Source organism: Colias croceus, chromosome 28, assembly GCF_905220415.1.
Source record: "Colias croceus chromosome 28, ilColCroc2.1".
Taxonomy (NCBI): domain Eukaryota; kingdom Metazoa; phylum Arthropoda; class Insecta; order Lepidoptera; family Pieridae; genus Colias; species Colias croceus.
In genome coordinates, this window is record NC_059564.1 from 3,478,060 (window position 1) to 3,495,422 (window position 17,363).

The 17,363-nt window shown below is 31.6% G+C and overlaps 1 protein-coding gene across 3 annotated transcripts in view; it reads right to left on the minus strand.

The window, feature by feature from the left end:
- The window catches only part of LOC123704174 (cyclin-T-like), a 20,475-nt gene continuing 3,112 nt past the window's right edge, over window positions 1-17,363 (minus strand). The window contains exons 2-9 of one of the 3 annotated variants that reach the window (XM_045652478.1): window positions 15,054-15,171; window positions 14,362-14,469; window positions 13,113-13,221; window positions 11,793-11,929; window positions 11,058-11,211; window positions 10,090-10,206; window positions 8,547-9,856; window positions 1-3,100 (exon numbers count right to left, since the gene is read on the minus strand). In XM_045652478.1, the coding sequence (XP_045508434.1) occupies window positions 3,062-3,100; window positions 8,547-9,856; window positions 10,090-10,206; window positions 11,058-11,211; window positions 11,793-11,929; window positions 13,113-13,221; window positions 14,362-14,469; window positions 15,054-15,171 (2,092 nt within the window). In that variant the 3' untranslated portion in view covers window positions 1-3,061. The other 2 variants (XM_045652476.1, XM_045652479.1) reach the window with 2 other exon arrangements.

Consider the following 17,363-nt stretch of genomic DNA (forward strand, 5'->3'; position numbering starts at 1 on the left):
TTGTTCTTGTTTTTTTTATTTTTTAATACTTTTTTGTATTGAACAATTTTTGGTCAACATTAATGGGTCACCCGTACGATCGCGACCACGATTTAAGCAAAAATAATATATTCAGGGCTCCCCGAACGCATTTTGCGACGTCTGAGTTATATTACATGGCGCAATTTGATAACTTATAAAGGTATTGAAATACCAAAAATAACGAAAGGGCCGGGCGAGTATTGGCTAACTTCTATTCTGTACTATATATTTGCCTCCTATAATATAACCCAGACAGAATACCAACGATTACGTATACAATAACAATATTAGAGTACAACCTTGATACACCTGAGTAAATCTGTCATATCACATGTTTTAAGAATGCGGCCGATTTATTATCCTATAATGCTCAAAACGATACTTTATGTGTACCTCTATAGAGTCTAAAATTAAAGAATTTGCGTCGTCTTCTTGTTAAAGAATAATACTGAAAAATATATAGTCTCTTTCCCATTATCTGATCAGAAAATTAGTTGAATGTAAACGATGGAGTTTTCTTTGCGAGTGATATGTTACTATTTAGTAAATGATTCAGACTTTTCTGATCAGACAATCAGTGTTTTTTTTTTAATGTAGCGGAAATTAAAATTGGCTGTTTCCAAAACCTTATAGAGGTATACACAAATCTATATGTATTATACGAACTTGCAGTAAATATGTATTAGCGAAACAGACCCACTTTGCTCTTTGATAATCCCAAAATGGTTACTTTTGAACTAAATATCGTGACCATTTCAGTGAAGACCTTACGCTACAAAATTTACGGACAATTCATTTTTTTTTCGATTTTACAAAATATACATTCTTACGTTTAAATCTTATACGAATAATTATCTAAATTCTTAACAAGTTTAGAAGTTGTTTTCATACATATTGTGTCCTAGTAAGCTGTTATATGGATTTTTTCATTTGATTAAATATAACTTTGTCATATTTATTAACGATTTTGCGAAATAACAAACAAAAAAAAAACAACACACAAATTTCTATTTCTCTTTGGGCATATTTAATCTGTTCCTAGCTAAATTAAAACTATACATAAATAAAAGTTAGCTAAGTGAAGCGATTTAACATACTATTCAGCTATTCTTTGTTCGCAACAGTCGTCTTAAATTAATATTTTTATTTCATTTTTCATTTATTTACTTATAACCTAGCTAATTTATCATAAGAATAGTCACTTATACAAAAATCTTGACTCTTGCAACCGTGTAGTTTCAACATACTTTGTACTTGTTAAAACAGTACGTGAACGTAGAAATTATTTATTTTCAGTATGCAAACGTTTTCGTACATTTTACGTGTTTAAAAATATTCTATAAATAAGTATAAGGGAAAGAATTTTAACGTAGTTTTTAAGTAAAATTCTCCTTGGACCTGCCGAAGAAACCATTACAAGAACTACACGAATTAGAGGTAGATAATTAAATTTGATTTGATAGTCAAGACGAAGCTTTTTTTAAGCTAATCAAAAGCTTGGATGTATGGTTTGATATTATTATATATTTATTAAAAGATAATGTGAATATCGTCGGATCGTATGTCTTGTAACACCTACATGTATTTAAACTATTAACTAGGGAGTATTTAGAAAATCAATGTTTACTTTATAATTGAATTTTACTAATATATTTCTATCAGTCTAAAGAGGTTGTATTAGTATAGGTAAAAAAAACAAATTCTACATAATCGCCCGTCTGCAAATTTTTAGTAATTTCACGTGTTTTCCTATTTAAATAAGATAAAATAGGAGATTATTTCTAACAGTATTTAAATTAAGGTAAGCAAGCTTATTCATTTGATTAACAACATCGCTCGAAGCTTGTAAACCGTAATGGCCCTATGTAATATTGTGACATTTTATAGAATTTTTAGAAAATAAATTGTTCTACACCTAAACAAAATTTAAATTTAACGCTGTTTTTCTGTCATATAAACATTCTGACGAATTTTATCCAAAGCTTTTTTTTATACATATTTTAATACAATTTATACACTTTTATAATATGTTGACCGATAAACACTATTATAATTTCAAGCCTCAACGCATCTTTTCAGACAGGCGATAAATGTAACGAAAAATCATTTGCAATTTATTAACTTGAAAAAAGGGGAAAAGGCATTATCAGGGCAATGTTAACACTCCATCTTCCCATTTCTACTAAAATAGAAAAGTATAACGCAAAGCGCGCTTATATTAATATTAACATTATAAACTCTTAAATCTAGTTTAAAAATGGTGTTATTTTGAAATCGATACACTAAAGTTAAGGAACTTGTACAACATACTTATTGCTCACACACGAATCTCTTCTAATTTTAGTTTTAATCTAATTCAATTTAATACCTATATAAAGAGCACAGCGGGTCCGTAAATAATCAGTCAATATTGGACTACTTAAAGATAAATTTTACAGCCAAACACGGGCTCTAGCAATAAATGTCTTCTTTTATTATTTAATATTATTTCATAATTTGTTATACCACAAACATCGAAAACTAATACCTGTTTGTAATTAAGTATAAATATGAAAAAAAAGTATATAATAATATTACTAGTAATGTCCTGTAATTAGTTAAAATAACATTAAATAATAAAGTTCCAAGCGAATGGCTGTTACATGAACGAGTAATTATTTTATATACAAATTTAATTAATTTTTTAATACATTCAATTTCCACATCATATTTACACAGATTTGCGTTTCGGACATAATTCATCACTTGAAAACTATCATATTGAGAGGTATTCACGATGGATCTATTACAAAAATATTTAATATACAATGAGTAAACAACAAAAAACAGTACAATACAGACTGTACACTGAACACGAGCATAAATGCGAGCGATGAATCGTCCAAACGAATAAAAAAATAGAAATGCCCAAAGCGATCCACTTTTAAAGCGACATCGAAAACCGTCAATTTCCGACGAAAAAATTAAAAAAAAAAACCGTTACACTACACTAGTGAGGTCCATTTGTTGTTGAGGAACGTCGACACACGTAGCGTTGGTGTCACTTGCCCGGTTGTCCGTTTCCGAGTGTTTCGGCGACCTGCGGAATACGAGCCGTTGTGAGCGCACAGCCGTGTGTCGTCGTTCCTAACGAGGCTGCAAGGGCTAACGCGCGGCGGTTATTTCGTATGCTATAGACAAAAAAACCACCGCCGCACGTGTTAGCAAATTCAAAGTTCTAATTGCCGAGATAATAACTAAAAAATGTGAAAAAAAAACGCAATTAGAACTGAGAATAAACACCCGCCACCAGAGTTTTGTAAAGCAAGGGATACCTGGGAGTTGATGTTGTGAAATCCCAATTTGAAAACTACGTTCCGAACACCATTTACCGTTAAATGTTATTAGTAATGTTGGAACGATAGTTTTCTAGCCCCATAGGTCACGAAATACACAGCTGCGCGCAAGCTTACATTTAGCTGTTACATTTTAAAACACATTTATAAAAAGGGGGATCAAGAAATTCATATATTAAAATAATAATATCTAGTATAGAAAATAATAAACAAATAAACATAACAGCCAAATAAAGAAAATGTAATGCCAACCGGTGCTTTAGAACCGTGTATTAAAAAAAAAGTGTAAAAAAAGCAACAATTCACACATGCAAACAGTGTCAAATATAAAGAAAATATGTCATAAATTTATAAAAGTGACCGTGACAGTTTATCTATCACGGTCACCATAAATAGGATGTTCAAGTAATGGTCAAGATAAATGACCACAAACTATCAAAAAAATCTTACACGTATTGTACTCTCCCCAATTAAAACTACGACACAAGGTAAATTAAACAAAAATAAAATTCAAAAGGTCCCAGTGATATTTAATTTTGAAACTATAATATCAGCTAGAAAAAATACTTAATAAAAAAACCTTAGAAGTAATTTATTTACATGTCATTATAAAACTAAGTAATGGAATGATAATCTCATTAACAAAACATAAAACATTTTTTCACCTAACCGAAAATACAAACATTAAGTACTTTAGGTTAAATTTGTCAAAAATAACTATAAATAGAGATTTTAAAGTAAATGGTAACAACAATGGCGTTCATTGTACGAATAACAGATATCTAAACCACTCTGATTTTAAAAATAAAATAATTTAAAAAATAAATACTTTTTAACGGATTTGAAAGATTTGATTTTTTCATGATATTAAAATTGAACCCGACGTACAAAATCCTTTAAAAAGTGTTTATTTTCTAGATCAATAATGAAACAGCATTTGAGAATAGTATTATAACATTATTGAACTTATGACGTTTTTACAAGATTCTAGGATTATTGATTAAATTTTATTTTTTTTAACAGAAATTGATTTAAACTGACAAAATTTAGCCTCATTATATTCCCAAATATTATTTCTCTTTGTAACGTATGCATTTTTTTATTTTTATTATATAAAGTATATAAATTTATAGTGACCATGGCCCAATATAACAATAAAAATGAATTTAAAAACATTATGCTAATGCTCCATCCAGACAACAATCGTTGTAATTTTTTACCCTTAATATAAAATGTATAAATTTAATCCGACCAGCAAATATTTTCGTCTAAATGAATCATTATCATTAATTGTTTCCGTAAATTCTGTACAAAAATAATATATTTCTCTGTATAAGTTTATTTGACCAAAATTTAAACTTGATTTGTTGTTTATTATAAAATTGATACTTATTGTAAAATTTTTCAATGGTCAAATTAATTATTTATAAATTCACATAAAAAATGTAACATTAAATAAACTTTACACTATTATTTAGGTGATCACCGAGGTATCAAACTAAATTATGAAAAAACTTCAATAGTTATATTAAGTATAGAAAATGCTATAAAAAAGATAACATTTGATACGCTCAGTGTTTAACAATATAGATTTGATCAAACCGCTTGCGTCATGCTTGTTGATCGTATGGTACCATCATTACTATTCCTTAATTTACGGACATTTAATTTCAAAATTACATGAAAATGGACTATTATTTTTTCCTATTATATCTTACTGAAGGTAAATTGAAGTATCGTAAATAATTATAACCGCAAGTAAAAAATTATAATATTGAACAACATACTTTTTAACTAAAAGTTTTTCTCTAAAATATACGTGATGTAAGTCATAATATGATAATATGAAACTTAACGTTTTTGACCGATACTTATCTACTTTCTGTAACTATAACTATCTCTTTCTTTTACATAAAAATACCATACAATAGAAAGAAACAGATAATGCGCGAACGCTTGTACATCCATCTCACTCTAGCAAAGGTAATTATTAGGTGAGAGAAAGAGATAGCACTATAGAAAATTTAACTTAGTTCGAAATAGTTTGAGCACTCACTCAGAAAAACCCCTATTTCTTGAGCAAGTAATAAAACCACAATTAAAAATTACTTAAAGCTTACATGGTAATGTGTTCTATATTATATTACTTTATATATAAATAAAACTAACCTAATATTTACATAAAAATGTACACACATAGAAAAATATAGTTTCATATTTACATTTAGTAATGGCAGTATGAGCTTCGTAACAATAAAATGTATCTAGCTAGCAACTAACTATATAATAAGATAAACATATAAACAGATCGTTTTTTATATATGTATTTAAATACAAAAACTATTTTTAACTAAACTATTAAAAAAGCACCAACGTGTCGATTCATTAAATTATTAAGTTTATTTTTTCAAGAAAATAATTAGATTTTTTTTGAACTAAGTAAAAATAACACAAACTAATGATTAGTCGAAAATATTAATAATTTTTAAATTTTTAAATAGTAAATAATTGGAATAAATTCTTAGATATATTTATAATAAATATGCTAAATAGATAATATATTAAATATCCTAGTGTAAATAGACATCAAATATTTAATATATAGATAATAATAATATAATAAAGAATGATTATAATGTAGAAGATTCGAACCTAAGTCGACCAACGACCAAAAATGTGTATCAACATGACCGCTGTTTTATTATATTTTTTTTTATTATTTCAATACTGCATTTTTTTTTTAATTAATTTAAAAACATCCTTCCCAGGATTTTTCCAGCAAGCCAATAAATATTTTTAATAGACTAAATTTATTATATGGGTCTTCACTACCTACATAGTATAAAACAAAGCCGCTTTCTCTGTCCCTATGTCCCTTTGTATGCTTAAATCTTTAAAACTACGCAACAGATTTTGATGCGGCTTTTATTAATAGATTGAGTGATTCAAGAGGAAGGTTTTAGTATATAATTAATTAGGTTTTAGACAAAGCGGGCGAAGCCGCGGGCGGTAAGCTAGTATTTTAATATAACCCTGGTAAAGGTCGACTTAAGTTCGGATCTTAGACCAATAGACATTTAAATAACTATAATATATTATTAAAATAGCTTTTAAAAGACAACAAGCAACATTCATACATTTAGAGTAATAAGAATATGGTATATAAATAAATATTGTAATTCGATTATAGGAAAACTTCGATATTTTTGTAAATATTTTTCAAAAAGCGCTATCTTTATCATAATATATGGATAGTGTAAAATTTTAGCACAGAATAGAATAAATACAATTTTTTGAAAATTTGTTAAAATTCGATTTTAGATTTAGGTTAGAAAAAGAACGAAAAGTTTTGATTTATGATAGAAATAACTCAATTTTAAAAGTGATTTTTTGACCCTGTATTATTTGTATGATTTTTAAATTTACAATAAGCAATAGTAAATACTAGCCAATAGACATATTATTATAAACTACTCGATAAAATAAATATCTATATAGATAACAATTATAAAAGAAACAGTAGTTATAACATGATAGTTAAAAGTTTTTTTTTTAACAAAAAATCTAAAAAAATCTAGCAAATTCTAGTTTCTAAAATGATATTATAAACAGGTCACAATCGGCCGACACAAAAATATGCCTTCACGTCAAATACATCAACTATTACGTTTATAGTTCAACTAAAAATAAAAACTATATTTTTTAATAATTAATATTGTTTTTTGTTAATTATTTGTCTTATTATTAAATATGTAAATTTTGATTAGTTGAACTATATTAAAATATGAATTTTCATCAACAAAATTTCTCTTGAACACGAAAAAAAAATGTTTTTATAGATTTTTTTTTAACTTAAATTTGAGGAAAATCCATTTAGCTACATCGTTGATAATTTAATAAATTCGGACTATAAGAGTATATATTATGGCCCATCTTCATAATCACTAGTTCAAATTGGTCTATTATTTTTTATTCACATAAAAAGAATACAAAATCAAGACAGTATATTATAATTAAATTATTAAGTACTGTAATAACTTGTGTCTTCTTACTCTTGTGAAAAAGGAACATATTTTAGAAAAATAATATTAAAAAGAAAAGAAAATGTATTGAAGCCAATTTTAGTATACAACTACCAATTTGAAATAGTAACTATAAGTTCTGGAACATTCGACAATTCCTTTTCCCTTGTACCTATTAAATAATATTATAAGTAAAAAGGTGTATATAGGTTACCAACACATTGAATCTTTAAACACGGCACACTAACGCACACACGTTTAGACGTCAAAATGATATGTTATTTAACAAGCGAAGAAAAAATAATAAAATAACTGCCTCTATGATGTTTTAAAGCAGTATTATTTCTAGTGTGAAAAGAGGATAGCGCTATATAGGTGGTATATTGCCATCTCTTTTCCAAACCGGAAATAATACTGCTAGACACCATGGTTACCTAACTTTACGTTTTGATTATTCAAATGTAGCACATAATTCCTAATGAATTCCACTTTTTTTTAACATCCTTTTATTTACGAAACCGCTTGTAGTTTTAAAAGTAAATAAAAGTGGAACTGGTGAACAGTAAATTGAGAATTTATTTCCTTTGAAACGTCTGATCTGATCGATTTTCACGAAATTTGCGGGTTTATATGAAGGCTGAGAATCGGACAACATTATTTTTCATACCTCTACACGATAAAAGTAATGTTTGCATAGGTAGTTTTAAGTTGATGGCAGTCCTACTTTCTACTAATGTTATAAATGCGAAAGTTTGTGAGGATGGGTTTGTGTGTGTTTGTTTGTCACTCTTTCGCGCAAATAATACTGAATCGATTACAATGAAATTTAGCACACATATAGAGGGTAACTTGGATTAACACATAGGATGGGTTTTATCCCGGAAATCCCACGGGAACGGGAACTATGCGGGTTTTTCTTTCAGGCGAAAAAAAGCATATTTCCTTAATTTCGTTATGAATTACACCTTTTTACTTATAACACCATTAACATTTATTCCGGCGGTGGCGGTGGAACAGCAGGCGGAGGCATCGACGGCAATGGCGGATTCTGGAACATCGGGCTGAAGTAATACCCGTCCATGATGCCGTAGTACAATGGCGGCGGCGGTTGGACCATATAGTACGGTAATGGCGGCCTGTAAGGGGGTGGTACATTCCAATTGCCTACCTTTGGTGGTTCGTGACGCGCCATCTTGTTCGCGGGCCCCACGTGCTCAACGTTCGACCGCTTTCTGGAAGCTTCCAGAACGTCCTTCGATATCTTGATCTTGAGTCCTGATGCGTTCCCGGGCGGCGGGGGCGGGGCTGCCAATCTTTCTTTCGGTATCTTTATCTTTAGCCCCGGACTGGACAACTTTTCCCTGGGTATAGTTATCTTTATCCCATCTTCCGCTACCGGGCTAGGTTCTTTCTTCTTATCTTTATCCTTCTTGTGTTTCTTCCGCTCGTCCTTCGATTTGTCGCGGTCCTTATGTTTGTGTTTCTCCTTCTTCTTTTTGTCTTTCTTGTGTTTGTGCGAATCGTCTGTCGGCGCACTTGGATTCGATTGGTTGTTTTGCTCATTTTGCAATTGAGGTATTTCTATTGGCGGATCTTTTTTAATTTCCACCGGCGATCTTTTTTCGGTTACTACCGAAATCGGCGCCGGTTTCGCTAGACTTTCTTTGAGTAGATTAGACACTAGGGTAGGATCTGTTTCTATGCCGTTTAGCGGTCTATTCTCCGGTTTCCGCTGTTCCAATCTCGGCTGGTCCATTCTTGTTTTTATTGCGTTTCCCCTCTGCGAATCCCGGACTACATTTTCGTATCCGGGCGTTTCATCGATCTTTTTAACTACAGGTACTAATTCTGGCTCGGAGTTTGACGGCAACCTTTGTCTTTTTTGTTCTTTTGGCGACGTGAAAGGCGATAAAATGGCCGGCGGTTGCATTTCCCTCACCGCTGTTACGGGATCCGGTCTCTTTTTGGGACTTGGGGGCTTTTCCTGGGGGATGGGAGGCCGTGTTTCTGGTTTCGGCTTGGGGATGGGGGTTGGATTGGGAGGTTGGGGTCGTCTAGGTTGTGCTGCTGTGGATGCGGGGGTTACATTCTCTGGAGAGAACAGGGATGGGGGTCGCGTTCTTTGCGGAATTTCTGTCGGCTGAAGGGGTTGAGGGGGTTGTTGTGGGGGTTGGTTGGTGGCTGTGGGAGGTCTGTGTCTGTCGGGCGGTTTGTGGTGAGGGGGTTTGTGCGGCCACGTGTGGTGGGTCTTATGTTGACCCGAGGGTCTGTGGTGAGGAGGGGGTGGGTTAGGCCGGGAGGGTTGGGGGTTGCCGGGTTGCCGTTGCATCGCCTGTTGCCGTCTCTCTCTCTCCTCTCTCTCTCGCTTCTCTCTGTATAGGTTGAAGTCTATTTTCTGCGGTGGAGGTTGGTTCGGTTGTGATGTGGCCGGTACGTAACCGCCGGGCGGTTGTTGGCGACGCCTCTCGCGTTCGTATTCTGTTAAAAAATATAACTTATATTATGTAATTGAAGAAATGTAAAATATATCAAGTAACAATTGAAAATCAAACATAAAACAACAACTATAAACCTATATTAATTTATATAAAAAAAAACACTATTATACAAAGGCATGGCAAGAAAAGGCATTCGTTTCACCTGATGTTAAGTTGTCACGACTGCCCATTAACACAAGTAACACTAACATAACAACTTTAAAAAAAACTCACCCTTATCAAAACTCTTATCAATCTCATCGCTATTGGCAAGCGTGTGCTCTTGTTTCTTCCTGTCGAAGGGAGACGCCATCGAGTTGGACGGGTGCGGTGCGCTTGGTGAACTGCCGCCTTTATAATAATTAATTATTTTATTTTCCTTTATCCTAAACTGTATAAAATATAGCTGATATTAAGAAGATTAGAATTCCCTGTGTCGTGGGAATTTAAATAATTAATAAATAATCCAAATTGTATAAAAAATAGATATCATCACTACATATTATAAAACAAAGTCGCTTACTCTGTCTCTATGTCCCTTTGTATGCTTAAATCTTGAAAACTACGCAACCGATTTTGTTGCGGTTTTTTTTTATTAGATAGAGTGATTCAAGAGGAAGGGGTTAGTATATTATTTATTAGGTTTTAGACAAAGCGGACAAAGCCGCGGGCGGAAAGCTAGTACGAATACCTGTGTCGTGAGAACAAGTAATATCCAATAAAATAAATAAATAATAATAAATAATAACATATTTATTTTTATATACATATAATATACATATTTATGTAATGTAGACATTATTTGATCAATGAAAATTATAAGAAATATCTAGAATAGATCTAGATAAGAATTATAAAAGCAATAATGAAATAAGTTATTAGTTACTTAGTTTGTCCACACACTTGTAATTTTTTGCAATGTATTCAATTGAATCATCACAGTGTGTGTTATTAATGTAGTGTTAACACGAAAATTATTTTTCAATTAAAATTTATAACCTTGGGCTAGTCTAAAATAAATATTTTCATTTTGTGAGGAATTGTACATTATTTCTAAAGTTAGTTTAACTTTAAAATTGAAACTTATTAGTTATTAACCTCTTAAACAAACCAACTACTTATTAATTACATTTTTTTTTCTTCACTTATTTCTAACATAATATAGGATTAACATAAATCAAACTTATTGAAACAAAACTCACTCGTATTAGACATAGTCATCATCTTCTTCTTAAGCCTCGACGGGCACTTGTCGAATATATGCAGAAACTCGGCAGTCAATCGTTCCAACTGGTCCGTTGTCACCGTCCGGTCCACATACGAGAACCAGTGTCGGCCTTCGTGCGATTGTGGTATCTGTGATATAACAACTTTATAATTAACTATCTGTGCTCCGCGGTTTCACCCGCTTGACTCCGCTCCTGTTGGTCTTAGCGTATTGATATATTATTGCCTTCCTCGATAAATGGGCTATCTAACACTGAAAGAATTTTTCAAATCGGACCAGTCGTTCCTGAGATTAGCGTGTTCAAACAAACAAACTCTTCAGCTTTATAATATTATAGATATACATATATAGATATAAATCACACTTACACTCATAAAATTATTGTGTTGGCACCGATACTTGATAAGAGTAAAAACTTAGTATAGATGTACAACAAAGAATCTATACATATAATAAATCTGTAGAAGGGTCAATTCTGTACATTGAAAATATTGAAAAAATAAATAGCAGGGGGTGTTACTGGATCGATACCAAACCCAAATATGTGATTAAAAAAATTTTTGTCTGTCTGTCTGTCTGTCTGTCTGTCTGTATGTGAAGGCATCACGTGAAAACTAGCGGTTCGATTTCGATGAAACTTGGTATAATTATACCTTATTATCCTGGGCGTAAAATAGGATACTTTTTATCCTGGAAAAATTCAACTAACCTGCCAATTACTCCATTTCGATGCTAAATGTATGCAAAAACAAGCGACCACCGTCGGCCTATACTGCAAGCACATTGTCGTCAAATGTAAACTATTCGACGCCATGAAGTAAGACGTTTGAGCCAAATCCTTTGGCGCTGTAAAGAGAAATTTGCACAATTACTACATAAATTAGGAAGAAAAATGCAAAGTATTTGCAAAGTATGGGATACATGCTTACAATGAAGTGATGTGGGGATATATTGAAATTGATAGCTTATTTATTATTATTTTTTGTTGTCTATAACTGACGAAGTACTTAATTTGTTGTAAAAGCAACATGCATTAAAAGTAATACAACACAAACTGCTTATAAATTTGTTTAATTGACTGCTTTTTTTCGATTTAGTATGAAATTTGACTCAACGGTCAAGACAATTATTACTTTTAACTAAGGTTTGACTAAGTATATAGCGAATTTAAATCTTCTATGTGACGTCATGAAGCCTAATTCATTTATAATATATTTATTATAGGATACCTATAATTACAAGCACTAAAAATGATTGAATGATAGGACAGGTGTGAAAAATGCTATATTACATAACATAATATTGTACATACCTTAGTCACATAAATACTTTTGACCGCACTGGCTTGGCTTTTTTATCGGGACTGGGCAAAACGATTTGGTGTGTGACTTCCATTTTTTGTTTTATTGAGGAACTGAGGAACAAACCTGTGCGAAACTCTCGGTATTTCGGGAACAACCTTATTCTAGATGTTTTAACTTAATAATATATTATAGGATAGCTTTCTACAGTTATACTCTATGAAGTCTATGATAATAAAATCACTTGAATATTTATTGAAATAAATATGAATTTGTTTACGAATCGAATTATTCAAAATTTCTTCATTAACGAAATGTATGGAAAATACTTAAGATATAAAATCACGAAAAACTATAGGATCAAAGACATACCGTCAATTGAAATACATAAATATTTACTAAGTTTTTATTTATTTATTTTGAAAAAATGCCACAACGGGCAGACAAATCAAAAGATAAAACGAAAAAATTACACATCCGACTTCAAATGTAGAAAAAATAAACACCAAAATCCCGCCCAAATTTAAAAAGCACATGCATTCAAAAAAATGGAAGTCACGTGTGTCATTATAAAAAAAACATGGCGGACCACATCGTTTTCCCGCCCGCACAACATTGCGACGTTGCCAGTACGGCTACAGGTACGGCGCGGAGTTGCCAACACGCGGTGTGCGGTGTTGCCGCGCCGCGTTACGCTACTTTCGATACCGTACGGGAGCACGTCTCACCTTTTACAAGGTGACATGTCCGTACGACATGCGTGTGCGGGTGGTCGATAGCCACATCGAAACCTAACGTCTGTAGCAGTACATTCTCGTTGAATACCAGGTCCTGAGCCTGCAATGGAAGTTTTTCAGCTACATTTGATTCAAAGATACCAAAATCGTCGCCTTACTCCAAGACGTGACGGTATTGTCATGACGCGACCTTTGAAACTACTTTCAACGTGCCTTAAGAAATTTCACTTCAAAAGATGTAGCGTTCTAATCAATGATGTTACAAGTAAAAAGTGTAGATAGGTTACCAACACAACATTCGAACTTAAAAATGGTTTACGAATGCACACAGAATTAAGACAAAGCGAGATGGCATGATTGGCAATATCGTGAGCGAAAAAGAGAAAAAAATAGACTTATGGAGCGCTTATAACCTATCTACACCTTTTTTGCTTATAATATCATTGTTTCTAATGGTAAACGAACTACAAATCGATCGAGTCGTTATTAAGTAAAATTGTAACAAATGAATAACTAAAAATCTTTCTCCTGTATAAAATTATCATAGTTTAGAAAACTGAGAAATTGTTTATGGTCATATAAATTGATAATTATCACATGCGAGGTAAAAACATTATAAACATGGTCTAAATGATCATTTAAATTCATTGATCTTATTATGTACGTGTTAATGATAATAATTTAAATACCTAATCAATGCATCGTCTACAAATACGTGTTATTGAAAAGATCACGCTCCAAAATGGCGATGTCACAATAGTTTAAACAGATAAATTATAAACATGACACAATCATTAATATTCAAACGATATAAACATTATTTTGTTTATGCATCAACAATGTTGCTTTTTATTATTAGTTCTCTTGACATCTAATAGATGGCGGTAATATCAAAGTGCAATCTGATATTTAACCTAAAAACTACTTAATAAGATACTTTCATTAAAAATTACAGAAAAATCATCATTTCTAACTATTTTAAATCTCTAATTTCACATTTTAAATGACCATAACAATTATTTTTGCAAACTTGTTTATATTTCCACAATTTATAAGTGCACCTAAATCAAACATGCAATATTTGCAATTTTTAATGTTTGTTACTCACACCTGAATATTTAAATCTATAAGCAACTCGACTCAGAAATAGACCAAATTGTATTTATAATCTATGTAATACATTTAGTACATGGTAAAGCTCGACCAATATGTCATAAATTTAGTACATAAAAAAGCTCACCTGTTCTTGATACTGTTCCGATGTGAGTGCGTTAACACCCTCACCTCTGTGGAGGCAGACGTGCGCTACCTTTATTACATATTCTAATTTCCTTGGCTGTTCCTCCACCTGAAATCATTTAATATAGATTTAAATCATAGAAAAGGAGCTTATATGTAAAACATTAAGGTGTTTAATAACATCTTTATTAAACATGAAGATTAGAAGGCTATTGAAGGGAAGAAAGGCTATTGAAGGGAAGAAAGGCTATTGAAAGTTTGAAAGAATATTAAAAAAGATTCCTGTGGTAACTCTTTCAGAATTTACAATATTGGCTTTGAATTAAGTTAATATCGATTGAAGAATTATTTTCACATTATAATAACATCTTTTTTTTTGCCCACAGATCAAAATAGGATTGAAAATTTCTCATTTATATTTCAAAAATTAGTATACCAAAGCAATCAATATTAGACGTGAACAAGGCATGCCAACCAGGTTCAGGTACACATGCCTTGTTCAGGTTCTTAGTAAGTACTTAAGTTTCTTATGGTCTTACCACAAAACAATTTAAACACTGTCTAACTTTAAACCAGGGATGTGAAATACGACAAAACCAGATTAAAGAGAACCCGCGTTTAACGTTAAACCCTGTCTAAAGTTTTTTGTTGTAAGACAGTTAACTAGTAATTAACTATTAAAATATTTCTCACCTTCGCGGCAAGGAACAACGCAGCGGCAGCTATAGCGTTCCTGTGGAACTGCGTAAACGAGTGGAACGCGTAGAAGCGGTGCATGTACACGATACCCGTGTTTATACATAGTTGCGATCTGTATGGTAGCGTTGAGGAAATTTTTGGCACACAATATACAGTATATAAAATTAAAAAGACGTGTGGCACTCGGTGACTGCCGCGGTAAAGCTATTGCATAGCATGCCTTCAAGCACTCCGAGCCCGTCGGAGTGGGGAGCGTGAGGTTTTTTCGTTACGGAATTTCTCGATTCGGTCCCCGCGCTCAAGGCCCGCGATAGAAGCTATGCAATAGCTTAAAAAGGTTTCTATGATACTATCATCTCATCTCCAAACTATAGCTTAAGTGTGTCACAATTTTTAACATAGAGCTAAAGAGTTTGTTTGTTCGTACGAATTCAAAAATAATTTTCGTTTTAGGGTATAGCACAATTTACAACATAGGTGAAACGATGTGGCACAGCTACTGTAAGTATAATATTCTAAAAATATTGAATTCATTGTATCAAAAATATTTTAAAAGTAATTCCATTAGTTTTGAATTCAAAAATACCCAAAAAAATATTTTTCTAAGATTTTTAATATAGAAAGCAATGCAAAAAATAACGTTCTTTATAAAACATAGTTTCAAAGAGCCATGCTCTATCATATCAATATTAAAATAAATTTTATTTCCATAAAAATAAGAATTTTTTTTTTCATTTATTATAATTTCTACACAAAATACCTCAGTACAGAATATTAAACCGTAACATAAAAATAACGTATGACGAAATATTCGTCCAAAAGAGAAATCTTCAGCAAAAAATTCATACAAGCATAGGCTTTATACAGTGGTTTTAAAAGTGAAAGTACATGCAAAAAATTGGGTCAAAAAGTTAAAGCGTTGTTTCCATGAGAATATTTGGATGTGCTTATTCATACAAGCATTTGAGGTCACAGTTAAATAAAATTGGTTCATTGCTAATGTTTTATTAACCAACTTTAAAAAAAGAGCAACTGTAAAAACATCTCAAAATGTAGTGAAACCTAGATTTTTGGCATTGTTTCATATCCATATTATTTATGAAGTCTTTTCAATACATAATCAAAATTTTATTTTATGTGTGTGTTTGTACATATATTATGTTTTTCTCAACCCAAACAAAATCAATAAAAAAGAGTAAATCATAACATTAAAATTTGGCCAAGGCCTTCTCTTATATTCTTAAAATTTAAATAATTTTTACTGTTTATTTAGATAAAATTATTTTATGCACAATCAAATGATAATTTGTGATTTTAAAGATATAAATTTAAAATTATCAATGTTTTGTTGTATAGTCTGATAACACTTACATAAGATAGACTATTATTATAAACCAGTTTATTATATAAGAAGAATAAATTCTAGAAACACTATTATATATTATTATTTGACTTGCCAATGAAATATGTTAAATAATATGTAATATTATGGAAGCAAATAACTGACGGGTGCAGGATTTGATACTGAGACACTTAAAAAAAGGTCTCATTTTGACAGAACACCTATTTTTCGGTAAAAAAATTTAATATGTGGAATAGATAGATAGTAAATGCATCTTTCTGCCCTGGGGCCTTAGCCAAACGGCAAAACGCCAAGGAATAGAATACGCTATCGATAGAAATTGACATAAGCGTATGATGTTTTGCATAAGGATTCGGTCACCCTACCAACGACAACGACGACCACGAACAAAATTTTCATCCAGTCGCAATTAAATAAAATTGTGCAAAACACAATTAAAAATGAAATTTAAGAATTTCCTGTCGTATTGGTGTTTGGAAAAAAATTTTTGAGATCAATGGATAAACAAACAGGTTTTTCATAGAAACGGTGGCTCCTAGAAAAAAATGTATTTAACCTTTTTTATAGATAATTAGATTATATACAATTTTGGTTCAGGTGATTGTATGATAAACTTACCGTCTCGGCGAAAATCGCAAAAAACCCTATTTCTTTTTATTAATTGACCTCGAATTTTTTTATTCCTGAGTACCAGAATGACGGGAGATTTTAATATTGATTTTGAACAAATTTCGGCAAGATTGGAACTTTGGTCGTGGTCGTCTGCGTCGTTGGTAGTGTGATCGAACCATTACCAAAATGTCATGAGCTTATGTCAATAATTAGCGTTAGCAGTTTCTATTCCATGGCGTTACGTACGTTTGTCTAAGGCCCCTGTAGAGCTACAAGGGCACTTCCCTTATGTCAATTAATTGACTTTAGTGAACTTATGAACTCACTGT